The sequence below is a fragment of the Eschscholzia californica genome, unplaced genomic scaffold, assembly GCF_041429995.1.
Source record: "Eschscholzia californica isolate CP2 unplaced genomic scaffold, dmEscCali1.0.p SCAF_2, whole genome shotgun sequence".
Taxonomy (NCBI): domain Eukaryota; kingdom Viridiplantae; phylum Streptophyta; class Magnoliopsida; order Ranunculales; family Papaveraceae; genus Eschscholzia; species Eschscholzia californica.
The window spans coordinates 47,831,197-47,843,915 of NW_028238309.1; the positions used below are offsets into that span (position 1 = coordinate 47,831,197).

General features: G+C 35.9%; 2 protein-coding genes across 8 annotated transcripts; both read right to left on the reverse strand.

Moving 5' to 3' along the window:
• Positions 1-36: 36 nt before the first annotated feature.
• LOC147558541 (RNA-binding (RRM/RBD/RNP motifs) family protein) lies at positions 37-6,592 on the reverse strand. Of its 7 annotated transcripts, none has more exons than XM_086660247.1 (9): positions 5,893-6,577; positions 3,762-4,574; positions 3,557-3,673; positions 2,310-2,450; positions 1,990-2,163; positions 1,337-1,544; positions 1,046-1,224; positions 786-871; positions 37-431 (listed from the first exon to the last, which is right to left on the reverse strand). In XM_086660247.1, exons 2-9 carry the CDS (start codon positions 4,188-4,190, stop codon positions 269-271), a joined length of 1,497 nt encoding a protein of 498 aa, XP_086516373.1. In that variant the 5' UTR covers positions 4,191-4,574; positions 5,893-6,577; the 3' UTR covers positions 37-268. The 7 variants fall into 7 exon arrangements, 6 of the variants coding, with proteins under 6 accessions (XP_086516373.1, XP_086516374.1, XP_086516372.1 ...); XM_086660248.1 differs by having other exon boundaries at positions 3,762-5,124; positions 5,172-6,303; XM_086660246.1 differs by having other exon boundaries at positions 3,762-4,223; positions 5,893-6,261.
• A 1,143-nt stretch (positions 6,593-7,735) lies between these two features.
• LOC147558542 (small ribosomal subunit protein eS25w-like) lies at positions 7,736-9,734 on the reverse strand. Its single transcript, XM_086660251.1, has 4 exons — positions 9,545-9,734; positions 9,345-9,419; positions 9,104-9,238; positions 7,736-8,056 (listed from the first exon to the last, which is right to left on the reverse strand). The coding sequence occupies exons 1-4, from the start codon at positions 9,545-9,547 to the stop codon at positions 7,943-7,945; spliced, it is 327 nt and encodes a 108-aa protein (XP_086516377.1). The 5' UTR covers positions 9,548-9,734; the 3' UTR covers positions 7,736-7,942.
• Positions 9,735-12,719: the final 2,985 nt, after the last annotated feature.

The following is a 12,719-nucleotide window of genomic DNA, read 5'->3' on the forward strand; positions in this document are numbered from 1 at the left end:
CGTTTTTAGTTTTATATATCTCATCAAAAAAAAAAAAAGATAATTTTATTGTATAACTATGAAAGTGTTGAGGGAGAGGTTATGAACTTCAACAATAACTAGCAATAATTTAAACTGCTAGTGTAAGGAACCATACATACCCGAACCCTTGGGAACATATCATGGTTACAGTGACCTAAATAGAGAAGATTGAGTTTTGGTGTTTCTTTTATTCTCTGATTCAGGCTATTATACAATATTCCCTGGTTATAATACTAACATTAGTCGATCAGTAAGGACGATATCTACGACCTCGTCCACCGCTATCTCGACCTCCGTCGCGCCCACCATCACTACCGTGCCTACTCCCACTTGAGCTGCCTCCACTTCGGTTGCTCCCTCCGCCTCTCTGTTGTGGTGGTGGTGGAGTGTGTTGTGCTCCAGGCTGCTGCCTGTTATTACAACAAATCTAAAACATAAGTACCGAAGTACCGAACTACTTTAATTGATACTTGGTTTGTTATCTAGCTACATTTTCTACTTCTAAATCAAGGAACAATAAGCTCGGGATAAAAGAGTGGGTATTGCATTAAAATACTATTCGAGTTTACCTTACTCGAGCTACTTTTGTTGTAAATCTTTTTTAAATAAATACTTTGAATGTAGCTAGATTTCAAAAGTTTTGTGATTCTTGAAGAAAATGGGGCTTTCCATTACAATTTCCCCCATAGAGCAGCGAAGATAAATAAGATTAACTAACTGTATAAAACAACAAGCCTTAAATAGAAGATCCGTGATGCGCTTACAGAACATATCCAATTCGTCCATCAGGCAAAAGCATAGGCATCATCGCCATGCCAGAAGGAGTTGGTCCTCTGCCATAGATCAGGGGCTGCGAGATAAACAAAATTTTATGCACACATTAATGAATCAGTTCAAGTAACCTAAAGCCGTAATAAGCCAAAAAGCCCGAATATGATCATGTTTTTGACATATACATCAAGCTGAAGCGACAGCGTCAACTTAAGGCCTAAAAGAGAAAGAAGATGAAAGTAAATCATTTCACCTGTGCATATCCTGGTGCGCCATATCCCGCACCCAGACCACCACCATAGGCACCAGCAGGCAACCCATATCCCATACGAGGTGGATAGCTTGGAAGCAATGTCGACTTGTATGAATTTGATGCTGCATCAGATTTTTTATCTGCTTGTGGCTTAGCGAGAGAACAATCCAGCACTTGACCTGTTAATGACGACGAAAGTAAATAAGATTATTTAATTAATCATAAAGTGAACAAATGAAATATGTTTACATATATATACAAATATATGAAAGAGTTTGAAGTGATTATCACCATCAATTTCATATTTCTCGGCACTATCAATAGCCTTCATAGCACTAGACCTGTCTGCAAAATGAATAAAACCAAATCTGCTCTTTTCTTGCCCGGACTTCGCAGGTGGTAATACCACTTTCGTTATCTCTCCGTGATGTTCGAATAGTTCTTTCAGTTTATCCTGATTTATGTTTTTCGGCAAGTTTTTCACATAGACTGCTTTCACCTACACAAGAAACAAAGAAGTCATAAGTGGCCCAACTTGAACCCACAGAAATTTGAAAACTGATTCCCTCATTAAGGCAACTTATATGGTGTAGTTCGCAAAAAAGAAATATTTAAATAGGCCTATAGTTAACCAACTCATCCTCGGGAATCAGGAAGTAGTGAAGTACAGCATAAGATTGAAAAAATAGCTAGTACCTCCCATGTACTAAAAATTGGTAAATGGCACGCTGAAAATCAGTATGCCAAAGTGAGCTAACTTTTTCAAGTAGAACTCTGTTATATCTATCTACTATTCAACTTTCACATAACACAGATGACTGAGTTGCTAGAAACCTCTCATCTCTGAGCAGGGATAAAACTATAATGCTACATTGCTATCACATATCCTAATAGACCATGATGCTGCTTGAAAACAATTACAAAGATAAACAGGGGAAACAAACCTGTGAACTAGCGGAAGAATCAGCATGTTTAGGGTCAGCCCAGCTGACAGTGGGAGCATTCTTTTCCAGCTTGAATGTAGGAGTTGACATCTTCTGCCTAGAATATTCAGCGCATGCATGGTTATAATACTCAATGAAGGCAAACCCACGGTTACGGCTGGAATTTTGCTGATCCTTCAATAACATTAGAAATATATACAAGTATGAGTTGATAATCCAGAACCGCTGATAGATGATACTATTGTAACTTTAACAATGGCCAATTAGATTGGGTACTAGTAAATAGAGAATTTAGAAATACATAAATGTAACCAACAGACCTTCAGCAGCTCCACAGCATTAACTCCAGGTCCAATGTCCGTAACAATCTTTTTCAGATCTTCCTCTGTCCAGCTTCTCGGAATGTTACCAAGGAACAATTTATGCTTTGCTTGAGATGATGAACATTTTATCTTCCTCCCCTGAGCAAGAAAGAGCGGTAGTAGAAAATCCACAATCAGATGAAAACAAGAACTTGAGAGAGTTTATGTTAAAGTTTTTTAGGACTGTTCATTTTCTAGCTCACTGTGTTCCTTATTCAGTTAGTGGGGACAGTGGGGTAAAGGCTCAACGATCATGATCCCCACAAATATGGGAGTTTGCGAAATGAACAAAGCTGGGGTCAATTCTGGGTGGGCTTTTTATATGTTTCTAACAAGTTAGTCGTGATTTGGGTGAATCATGCTGTCATGCTGTCATGCCTAGGTATTTTTGCTTCCTATTTTATGGTGTTTTTAGATCGTACATAGTTCTTCAATATTTGCCCCAAGGACCAAGATAGTCTCTTCACTCTTACATAAGATCTAGATCATCCCACAGAAAACACATCATTTAGAAACTAACAGTTCATCGGAGAAGTCAGATTCTGGCAGGAAACTTCAACTTAAGCATAAGATGGATGATAAACGCAAAAAGTTGATCCAAAACCCGCAGTAAGAAGACTAAAGACTACCAGAATGGAATCTGAACATGTATGAACAGTAAGAAATGAACGAAAAACGAACAACCCTCAAACAATACGACAAATAAACAGGACTAACAACTATGTGTTAGCCAACATATAGTTCTCATTGCCAATGCTGTCAAAAGCCACACTTGAGCATTGCCTTAGCTTGCGCCTCACCAGGAGAACCTCGCCTACCAACTAAGAGAGGGAAGAGATCGCCATAACGTTTTTGGCTGCCTTCTTATGGAAATTATGCATATTTGCTGAACATCTAATGAGCAAACGGTGTATTGCTGTTTACGTGTAGTACAATGATAATAATAATAAAAGACTAATTCTTAATTACTTACTCAAGATATAGCAAATATAGAGTAAGCTACAGAGATATTCATATTGGTAAACTGACCATGTATGCCGAACTAATAATTTGATAAATAAATAACGAATAATTCTGATGCCTTACTACAATTTTTTACATATTGTTATTCTGCTTAAGCCTCTATGACATCCATAGAGAGCAAGTAATATCAAAATGATTAGCTTATCCTCCTAGCTATATGTGTTGGTTTTGATGAAGGGTACCTGAAATTCAGTATTATTCAGATCTTCAATGGCTTTGGAAGCCAGCTCTTTGGTCCTGAATGTCACGAATCCATAGCCCTTGTTTTCAGACGGATTTTTGCCTTTCATTATTCTGATCTGCAAATGCAAAAGGAATCACACATCGGCCTTGGAAATGAACCTAATGGAATGATGCCCCGCCATAAGTCACACAAACATAAATTACCTCGGTCACCTCTCCCACAGATTCGCAGAAGCCCTTTAAATCTTCTTCAGAAACATCATGAGGGATGCCACCGACGTAAACCTCAGAACCATGAGGAGGAAGAGCGAGAAGCTCAGCATGTTTGTCGCTCTCTTCCTTGGAGACTTTCATATCTTCATCACCGGTCAGTCTAGTGTGTGCATCATTAGCAGTTGGCTCCTCTTCTTCTTCCTCCTCTTCCTCTTCCTCCTCTTCTTCCACTTCCTCTTCATCCTCTTCTTCTACCTCTTCTTCCACTTCTTCCTCTACTTCTTCATACTCAACCTCTTCCTCCATAGGCTCTTCAGGATCATTATCACCATCAAGATCCACCTGTTCTTCGGATTCAACTGGTTTTTCAGGTTCAACTGGCTTTCGGGATGCAGAACCACTTGCTTTCCCTCTTGCCATCTTATTGTCTTATAAAATAAGCTTCAAAGGCAACTGTTGAAGAGTAGAAAAAGCCCAGAAGCAAGAAGCATTTGAAGGAGGAAGCGTGCAAATACGAAATGATAGAAACAAAATGAAAGGCCAAAAGGAATTGCAGAGTAAGAATATAGATTGAACATGCGCCATGTGATATGGCTTCAAAGAGTTTCAATGTAGATTTTTTAAGAGGATGAAATATGTAGTAGCAGTACTAACGAAAACAGGTAAGAAAGAATTTTGAATGATAATCAAGAGGATTAACAGGTGCAAAATATCAAGAAATGAACTTGGAATTTAGATGTCAGACTGCAGCTCAAACAATATAGCTGGTTTTAGTGGTTATTTATTTAAATTCCGGCACATTGCCTTCACCAAAGAAAAACAAGAAGCACCACAGAAGAATAAGTCAAATTACGTCATCAAGAATTACCGGGATAACTTTAAAACATCACAAGTGACAGAAAATTTAGAACCACCAACATTTAATAAGAACGGCCAAGCAGCAACAGAACGGATATTCGGCCTAGTGAAATATCTCCATTCTAAACTAATAAGTTGGAACAAAACACCAGTGAAAAGATTTATTTAGACGTAAAATTTAAGAAACTTGAAAAGTAGAGTGACCAAAAATAAAATAAAATAAATTTTGATTCAGCAGATACAAACAGGCTAACGTTATAACATCTTAAAGATGGCGAGCAAATTTTCAACTAACTACGGAATGAGTCTCTATTAACCGCTTCTTTTAATGCCTAATATTCCAGTAAGATCACAACACATTAATTATATAGATTCATACATTAACATGTCCCAGCCGATACTTAATACGCAGAGTAACTCCAACTGGTAGGCAAAAGACCATTTTGGAAAAGTTTCCAGAAAAAAATCTCCAATTTGCCAACACCAAATAAGAGAACTTCGTTTTCTTCAAGTTATGAATAAGGGTTGACATTTTTAAAATACAATTACCTCAAAAAGTTAAAATTATTACTTTTACTGTCAACTGATCTTTAACTAGAATATCATCTCTTTAGTTTTGTAAAAACCTAAAAAACAACATCACGTGCTTATTACAATCTCACATCACTATATGGCACATATTCGCATACCCATTTCATCCCACTCCCAGGTTGAAGCTGCTCTTCAAAATCATAGTTAATAATTTTGCATCAAGAAGAAGAAAATTTCATCTATTCTGTAAACCCTTTAAAAGTATTTTAGGGTTTTGTGTTATCTGAATATCTGATACATAAATGCTTCACTTTTTCTAAACCTAACTTCATTAATTGACCAATAAATTGAAAAATCTTCAATAGGGAAGCCTTGTCACTTCAAATTGCAGAAATCCGACAAAGACAAAATTGGGGGTTGTGTTATATGAAACTACGGTCTTATCTATAGGTGAGGTAACTGTTCAAAAACCTAATAAAATTGGAAAATTGTAACTGTGTGAAGTGAAAGATACATCACCATACAATGAGATAAGTAGAGAGAGAAAAATAACTCCTTTTCATTCAAATTGAACTCGTGATAAAGGATTTCAAATTCCTCCCTCAAAGAACAACCTAAAATAGATTAATATAAACGAAAATAGATAATCACCCATACCATAAAAGGAAACCCTAGAATAAATAAGAAACAGCAATATGCAATAATGGATGACAGAGAAGAACAGAATAATTACCTACAAATCTTCTAGTACTTGAATTTCGCTTGATCAGGAAAATAAAGTAGAAAAATTTGGGAGCTTGAATCTCGTGTAGAAGAAAACGAATATCTTTCTCACTTTTTATTAGAGAGAGAGAGAGAGAGAGAGAGAGAGAAGAGAGATTAATTAGGGTTTTCCAGATCATGTGTTGGATTTTGCCCCTTTCCTAACAATCTGCAATATTACGAGAATATCCCTTAATTCTGGTGTTTGTTGGATAGGATAAATGTCATTTTCGTAATTTAAATGTTGGCAATCAAACCGGGAAATTTCAGGCGTGTAGTAGTTAACCCACGAAAACCGTCAACCCGGGAAGGACAAACAAAAAAACTTCAAAATCGTGGCGATCCCGGCAAGGATTGCTCGGTTTCAATTGACGCCGATCCTGAAGAAGCTAACATGATGTTTCCATTGGACATGATTTTGTGGCACAGTTGGAAGTCATTCAACACCATAATGGATCCAAACGTCCATCACATGTATATAATATGATTTCATCGACATCGGTATAGAGAGATAATGTTTGACAAAATTGTTGAAAGAGATTTTTTTTTTTGGAAGTAAGGTAGAGATATTAGAGAAGAAACAAATAGACAAATGAAGGAAAGATGGAGGGAGTGAGAGAGATAAAGACTTGGGAGAAGAAGTTAACGAGTGCGATGTTAGGAAAAGAAATAAAGAGAAAACATGTCAATTGAGTTATGACGAGTAAAATCAGAACATTTCAGATCTAGAATTGGATACTCTCAATATCAACGTAAGCATGTCAGATACTCTCGATATCAACGTAAACATGTCCCTTGCCAAAAAGTATTGGGTTGACAAAGAGATATTGTCATACACGTCAGTAAGAAAAAGATGTGTCACTAACATCGAAAAGAACATCTCATCAAAAAAAACATCGGAATGAATAGACATTAAAATGAAAAGGAGACTAAATTGGAAGCTAGTCATATTTCATTTGGTGAATGGCTTTCTTAGCAAACTGAAACATTTGAGTTCTTATATACATTTATTTCGTTAGTGATATCAAATATTAAGAAATATTAATCAAATCTCAAAACTTTTGATTTCTTGTATGCAGTTAACACTCCAGTGAAAACAAACCTTAACAACAGGTTTTCTCGTAAATTTCATTGTAGTTGAAAACGGCATGTATCATCTTCTTCTTCTTCATCACACACAAATTTGTAGAGGGAGAAAATTGGGAAGACATTCTTGATCATGGCCCAAGAATACCAAGGAAATTGTTGCAGAAACTATATGTCCAAATAAGATTCAACTTGACTTCTTGGTGAAATATGTCATACTCTGAAGGCTAAAAAAACTAAAATCGAAAACCAGAAGTCACAAGCGTATTTGTCACCAATGCAGTCGAGACCAAATGGCCATATTTCGTCCCAAAAAAATCCTATGTCTTCTGAATAAAAAGAGAAACACTAAACCTCTCTCCTTTTTCTTATCTCTCTACAGCTGTTCTCTCTCTCCAAGTCTGTTTATATTAGTCTCTGTGGCGAGGGTTTAGTCTCTCTAACAGTAATGACATGCTAGATTGACCTCTCCCTCTATCTCAGTCCCTTTATCTCTAACAGTGTAAACAGAAGATCAGACAAGTTCTCCCTCTCAGTCATTCTCTCTCTCTCTCACAGTAAAACAGAGACTAGGCTAGTTCTTCCACCAATCAGAATAACATCTTTGACAGTAACAGTTAGTATGATATTGACCTTAAAATACTATCAGTCTCAAAGATCCAGTGAACGACAAGGAAAACCGCTCATGACATCAAGCAAATCCAGTAATCGACAAGGAAAACTGCTCATGGCATCAAGCAATAATCTCTTTTTTGGGTGATTCTACCGCAAACAAAAATTTCAATATAGCTAGAAGCTTAATACATTATCCAGCGGGAGAAACGAGAGTAGTCAATGCTAATAAGGGTAGACTTGAAACAGAAAAAAAATGCTAATAATAGTCAAAAACCATTCTAAAACAGATATGAGAACTAAGTAGTCGCTTATCGGATCCTCTAGGTGTTGGTGGCTCTAGTGTATATCTGCTGGCTAGCATGAGTTGATATCATCCTGATGGAACCTTTTGCCATCAAATCCTTAATAGCCCGTCGGGCCAGAGATCCATTAACCTGAAAATACAGGATAAAAGATGAGAATAATATTCATTAATCGGCTATTATAATTGAATAGCTACGATTCTATTGTTTGGAAGGAAATAGATACACCATTAATATGGGGTATATAAGGCCAAAGAAAGGATACCTACGCCAACAAAACAAATACCCATTTCCAGACAGAGCAGACTGGAGAAACTATTTTAATTCGGATATAGTATTAAAGGATATTGCAGAAAAACATTGGGATGAGGAAACCCAAACCATGACAGTACAACTAAAGGAAAGAAGTATAACAGTTCAATCAACTAGAGAAGAGGAGATGAAACCCTGTTATACAATACAAGTATACAACTTCAAAGTTTTAAGTTGAAACAGCCACTTATTCTATTACCATCACCGCCCTTGGACTATCTTGACAAGAAGCTTATTCAATCACTCAATAACCCTCTCAAGTAACAATGTTCGATACGTCCCAAGTTCTAATCCAACTAGGGATATGCATGTTATGTCATTACCAAATAAAATATTTAGGATACCCAACATATCTCTATTCTAAGGTTCTAAATAGGCTGAAGAAATCATGAAGCAAGAGTCAAACATCATAAAATTGAACAAAATATGCTGTCCGATTCATTACAAATTTTGGACATTGTGGCATTAACACTTTCAAAATGATGAAGAAAAGCACTTGAGGTGACAAAAGGAGATCCCTGCAGCTACCACACATCCATATGGAGCCCAATAGTGTAATACAAAGATCATAATCTACGCGCCTCTACGCGCCGAAACTCACAAAAGTCTTAGATTACAACTATCTCTCTAGACTATAGTAAATCTGCAAATGGAGTCAATAACCCTTGGCTGGAGTGTTAACCAAGTGGGTTACCACCCTCTCGGTTCGAGAGTCTGATTCTTACCCCTCAATAGCGAGGAACTAGTAATACTGAAGTTCTCTAAATTGTAATCATAAATAGGGGTTTAGCAAAAATGACAATCTTCATAAGAATGCCAAGAATACCAATATGAAAAAAAACGAGTTTCAGATGATTAATTTCATACCCTTAATCTGTCAGAAAGGATGGAAGGGGTGATAAGCTTGTACTTAGGTGCTTCAGTAAGAAGCTTATCGTAACTAGCTTGATCGAACAAAACCATATTGTTCACCTTCTCCTTTTGCTTTCCCTTGCTCCATTTCTACAATGACAAAACGAACCAGTAATAACAATAAAAAAAAATCAGTAAGAAATCCAAATCAACTTACAAACAAATACCAATTCGAAATCTAAAACCCTAATTTTACCTTCTTCTTTTGCTTGCCTCCACCAGATTTGGCGGGTTTTGATGATGGAGGAGGAGCCTTCTCTTTCTTTGGGGCCTAAATAACAAAGAAAATATGAGTTATTACATAAACAGATAATCAAGTGGACTGAATAGATCTAATTAGGTCAAAATGGGTGAGAAATTGGATGAGATTGATGTTTCAAGAGATATGAAACTCACCATATTAGGATCTGAACGGAGCAGGAAAATGTAGAAGCGGCCGCTTTCTTGAAAAAGGTTTTTGTAGATGGGTTGAGTGAGAAGATCAAATAGGTTTCAGAAAAGCTAGGGTTTTGTTGATGGGAAGTTGCTAACTTACGCTTGGGGAGTTTTAGAGCGCCTGGATCGTTTGGTCATTCGTGTTGATCCCGGGTTGATTTGACTAAACTAAGGGTCCGTTTGATACGCGAGAAAATATGTGGGTAAGAAAACGACTTTCTTTCCCATTAGAAAGAAAAGGGAGAAAGAAAATGAATTGCTTACCCCAAAGTCAAATTTTAAGTGTTTGATAAGAAGGTGAAAAAAGAAGGTGAGAAAAAGGGTGTCTTTAGAAAAATGTATATTAATTATGTTTTATTTATTAATTGGGTCTTTAACCAATATATAAATGTTAGGGATTTAAGGGTGGCTTAAGAATGTAAGGAGTGCCTTTAGAATTTACGGGGGTGCCTTTAGACAAATGTTTATTAATTAGGTTTTATTTATTAATTGGGCCTTTAACCAATATATAAATTTAGCATTTAAGGGTGCCTTTAGAATTTAAGGGGTGCCTTTAGACAAAAGTTTATTAACTATGTTTTATTTGTTAATTGGGCCTTTAACCAATATATACATTTTAGGCATTTAAGGAGTGCCTTTAGAATTTCAGCTTACTTATTAATTAGGTTTTATTTATTAAGTAGACATTGATGAACAGAGAAAGTTACGGTAGGCGAGAAATAAAGAGAGAAAGTTACGGAAGGAGAGAGTTACGGGAGGACGGAGAGAGAGTGAGAAATCAACTTTCCCATCTAAAAGGTGGGAAAAAAAATTAGACCATTTGCACACTTTTTTTTTTTTTTCTTAAGAAATCGATTTTCTTACCCAAAGTGGCAAACCGAAGAGCGGAAAACTGATTTTCCTGAGAAAACGACTTTCTATTTTCACACGTATCAAACGGACCCTGACCTCACGATTGGACGGTTTTGGCCGGAAGCCGAGTAGGAGGATCCCACAAGCCCTTCACGCAACGGCGGCCTTGTGAAATCTAAGGAAATGTAGTCAATCTCAGACTTTTTTTTTATTACTACAACCAAGGACATTGATAGATTTCATGTACACTTTCATTGACAATAGAGAATACATGGGTTTTCATAAATTTTCATTGAGGTTTCAATGACATTTTTATTGAAATTGTACAAAATTTCAGCATCTCTCCCTTTTTATCAAAATTTCATTCTCTTTAGTCCAGAAAGAAGGCGCAACCTTTATTTAAAAGATAATTATAATTTATAAATCTTATCTAATATATAAAAACAGGTCAGTCGGTTATTTTGGATAAGTTTGGTTGTCCATTTTTGTTGGGAGCTTGATAGAGACCGCATCCGATGACTGGTATAAATCCTTCTTTATATAAATAAACTCAAATGGAAACGGTAATAGTGTCATTAATTTGCACGAAGAATTTGAGACTGTTACGGCGTTAGCTAAAAGGAATTTGAGACTGTTACGGCGGAAATCTAGTATATTAAAACAACTCAGTCGGTTATATGAGGTATAAGTCTGGTCGTTCATTTTTATTGGGATTTTGATAAAGATCACATCTGACGGTCGGTATAAAATCTTATTCGCGTAAATTAAATCAAAATAGAAAGGTAATAGTGTAAATCGACCAAGATCGGTTAAGATATCCCTACAATAACTACTACCCACGTATTTCTCTCCATACCCACGATTTTCTTTCACCATTTACAACTTATTTCGTGAGTCGGTTAATATCCCTTCCCTACTTCTTCTCTCTTATTTTCTTTCTAAAATCGACATGATCTTTATTATTAATCGTTCTCTGTTTTTTCCATATCTGGAGGGTTCTTCTGAGGAACTTTAATTTAAGGGAGATTTGTTGTTTGGACCCCCTTTAGTATAATTGACTTGCTGTTTGGACTCCCTTTTGACAGAATCACCTGGAAATATTCCGTATCTGACATTATACTTTAATAAAGTCCCAGTTTACCCTCATATATTCAATATTGCATTTTTGACCTCCTAGTTTATTTAACTCATCTTCTTCAATTTCACTTCTAACAGAAAAGGAGATCTTCTCTTATATCCATTTCAAAACACAATCTCGTCTTCTATTTTCCTCTTCATAAAGGATTACTGATCGATTTCTTAAATATTGTTATAAGAACTTCAATTTTTATCTCATAATTAATGAAATTCTAGTGCAAACTAATTTCCTAGTTCAGCTTGAGATTATCAAACTTTTTCCAAGAGAGATCAACACAACTTTTCCCAAGAGAACCTTGAAATCACTAGTCTAAACATCCTTCCACAACTAAAAAAAATCAACACCCATTTCTTAGTTTACTTCATCATTGGGGTTATCTCAATATTTGATTTTGTCTTCAAAACTTGGAAACCCACCATCAATCATCTACATATTACCATTAGTAAAACTACTATTACCGACAATACCATTGTTTCGAGTAATGGAAATGTCAAGTAAGTAGGCATGAAATTAATTGAGTAAACTGTTGTTGTATCAATTTCAGATCTCACTAAACTAATTTCTTAAATAGGAGAGTTCATTGCCTTCTCTATGTAAAGAAATCACAAGCTAGTCATCCATGGAAATAAAAAAGAAATAGGTGTGGGTATTGAGTAAATTGTTTTTTTTTTTGTCTTTCTTTAGTAACAAGTTCACTGTCTTCTTTCTCTATCTCTAGATCTCTCTGGTAACAACAACAGTTTTTTATGGATTGATTAGTTTAAGCATAAATTTACCATCGAACATTGATGCACAAGCCAGTAGACTCGTAGTAGAAAATCCAACATGAGTTTATTATCCCATTCAGGTGATTAAGTTATTAGAGTTTGTGAGGGAGAAGATGAGTTAAAGATAGAAGAAGAAGATAAATGAAATAAATTAGGGGGTCAAAAGTGTAATATTTATTATATAAGGGTGAACTGGGAATAGTTTAAAGTATAATTTTAGAAACGGAATATTCCAGAGTGATTCCGTCAAAAGGGAGTCCAAAGTGGAACATTGAAAAAAAGAGTCCAAATAGCAAGTTAATTATACAAAAGGGGGTCCAAACAGCAAATCTCCCTTGATTTAAATGTCATCTCCGGCGATAGCCAATAGGGATTTGTC

Bases quoted from the DNA above. Each gene is read 5' to 3' on its own strand.
- LOC147558541 (XM_086660247.1), bottom strand. From the start codon at position 4,190: ATGGCAAGAGGGAAAGCAAGTGGTTCTGCATCCCGAAAGCCAGTTGAA. The intron at 1,225-1,336 runs GTGATAATCACT...CGTCATTAACAG, and splicing joins CGAGAAATATGAAATTGATG to GTCAAGTGCTGGATTGTTCT. The intron at 872-1,045 runs GTGAAATGATTT...TTTATCTCGCAG, and splicing joins GCGCACCAGGATATGCACAG to CCCCTGATCTATGGCAGAGG.
- LOC147558542 (XM_086660251.1), bottom strand. The intron at 9,239-9,344 runs GTAAAATTAGGG...TTGTCATTGTAG, and splicing joins GAGGCAAGCAAAAGAAGAAG to AAATGGAGCAAGGGAAAGCA. The intron at 8,057-9,103 runs GTATGAAATTAA...CTGTATTTTCAG, and splicing joins TCCTTTCTGACAGATTAAGG to GTTAATGGATCTCTGGCCCG.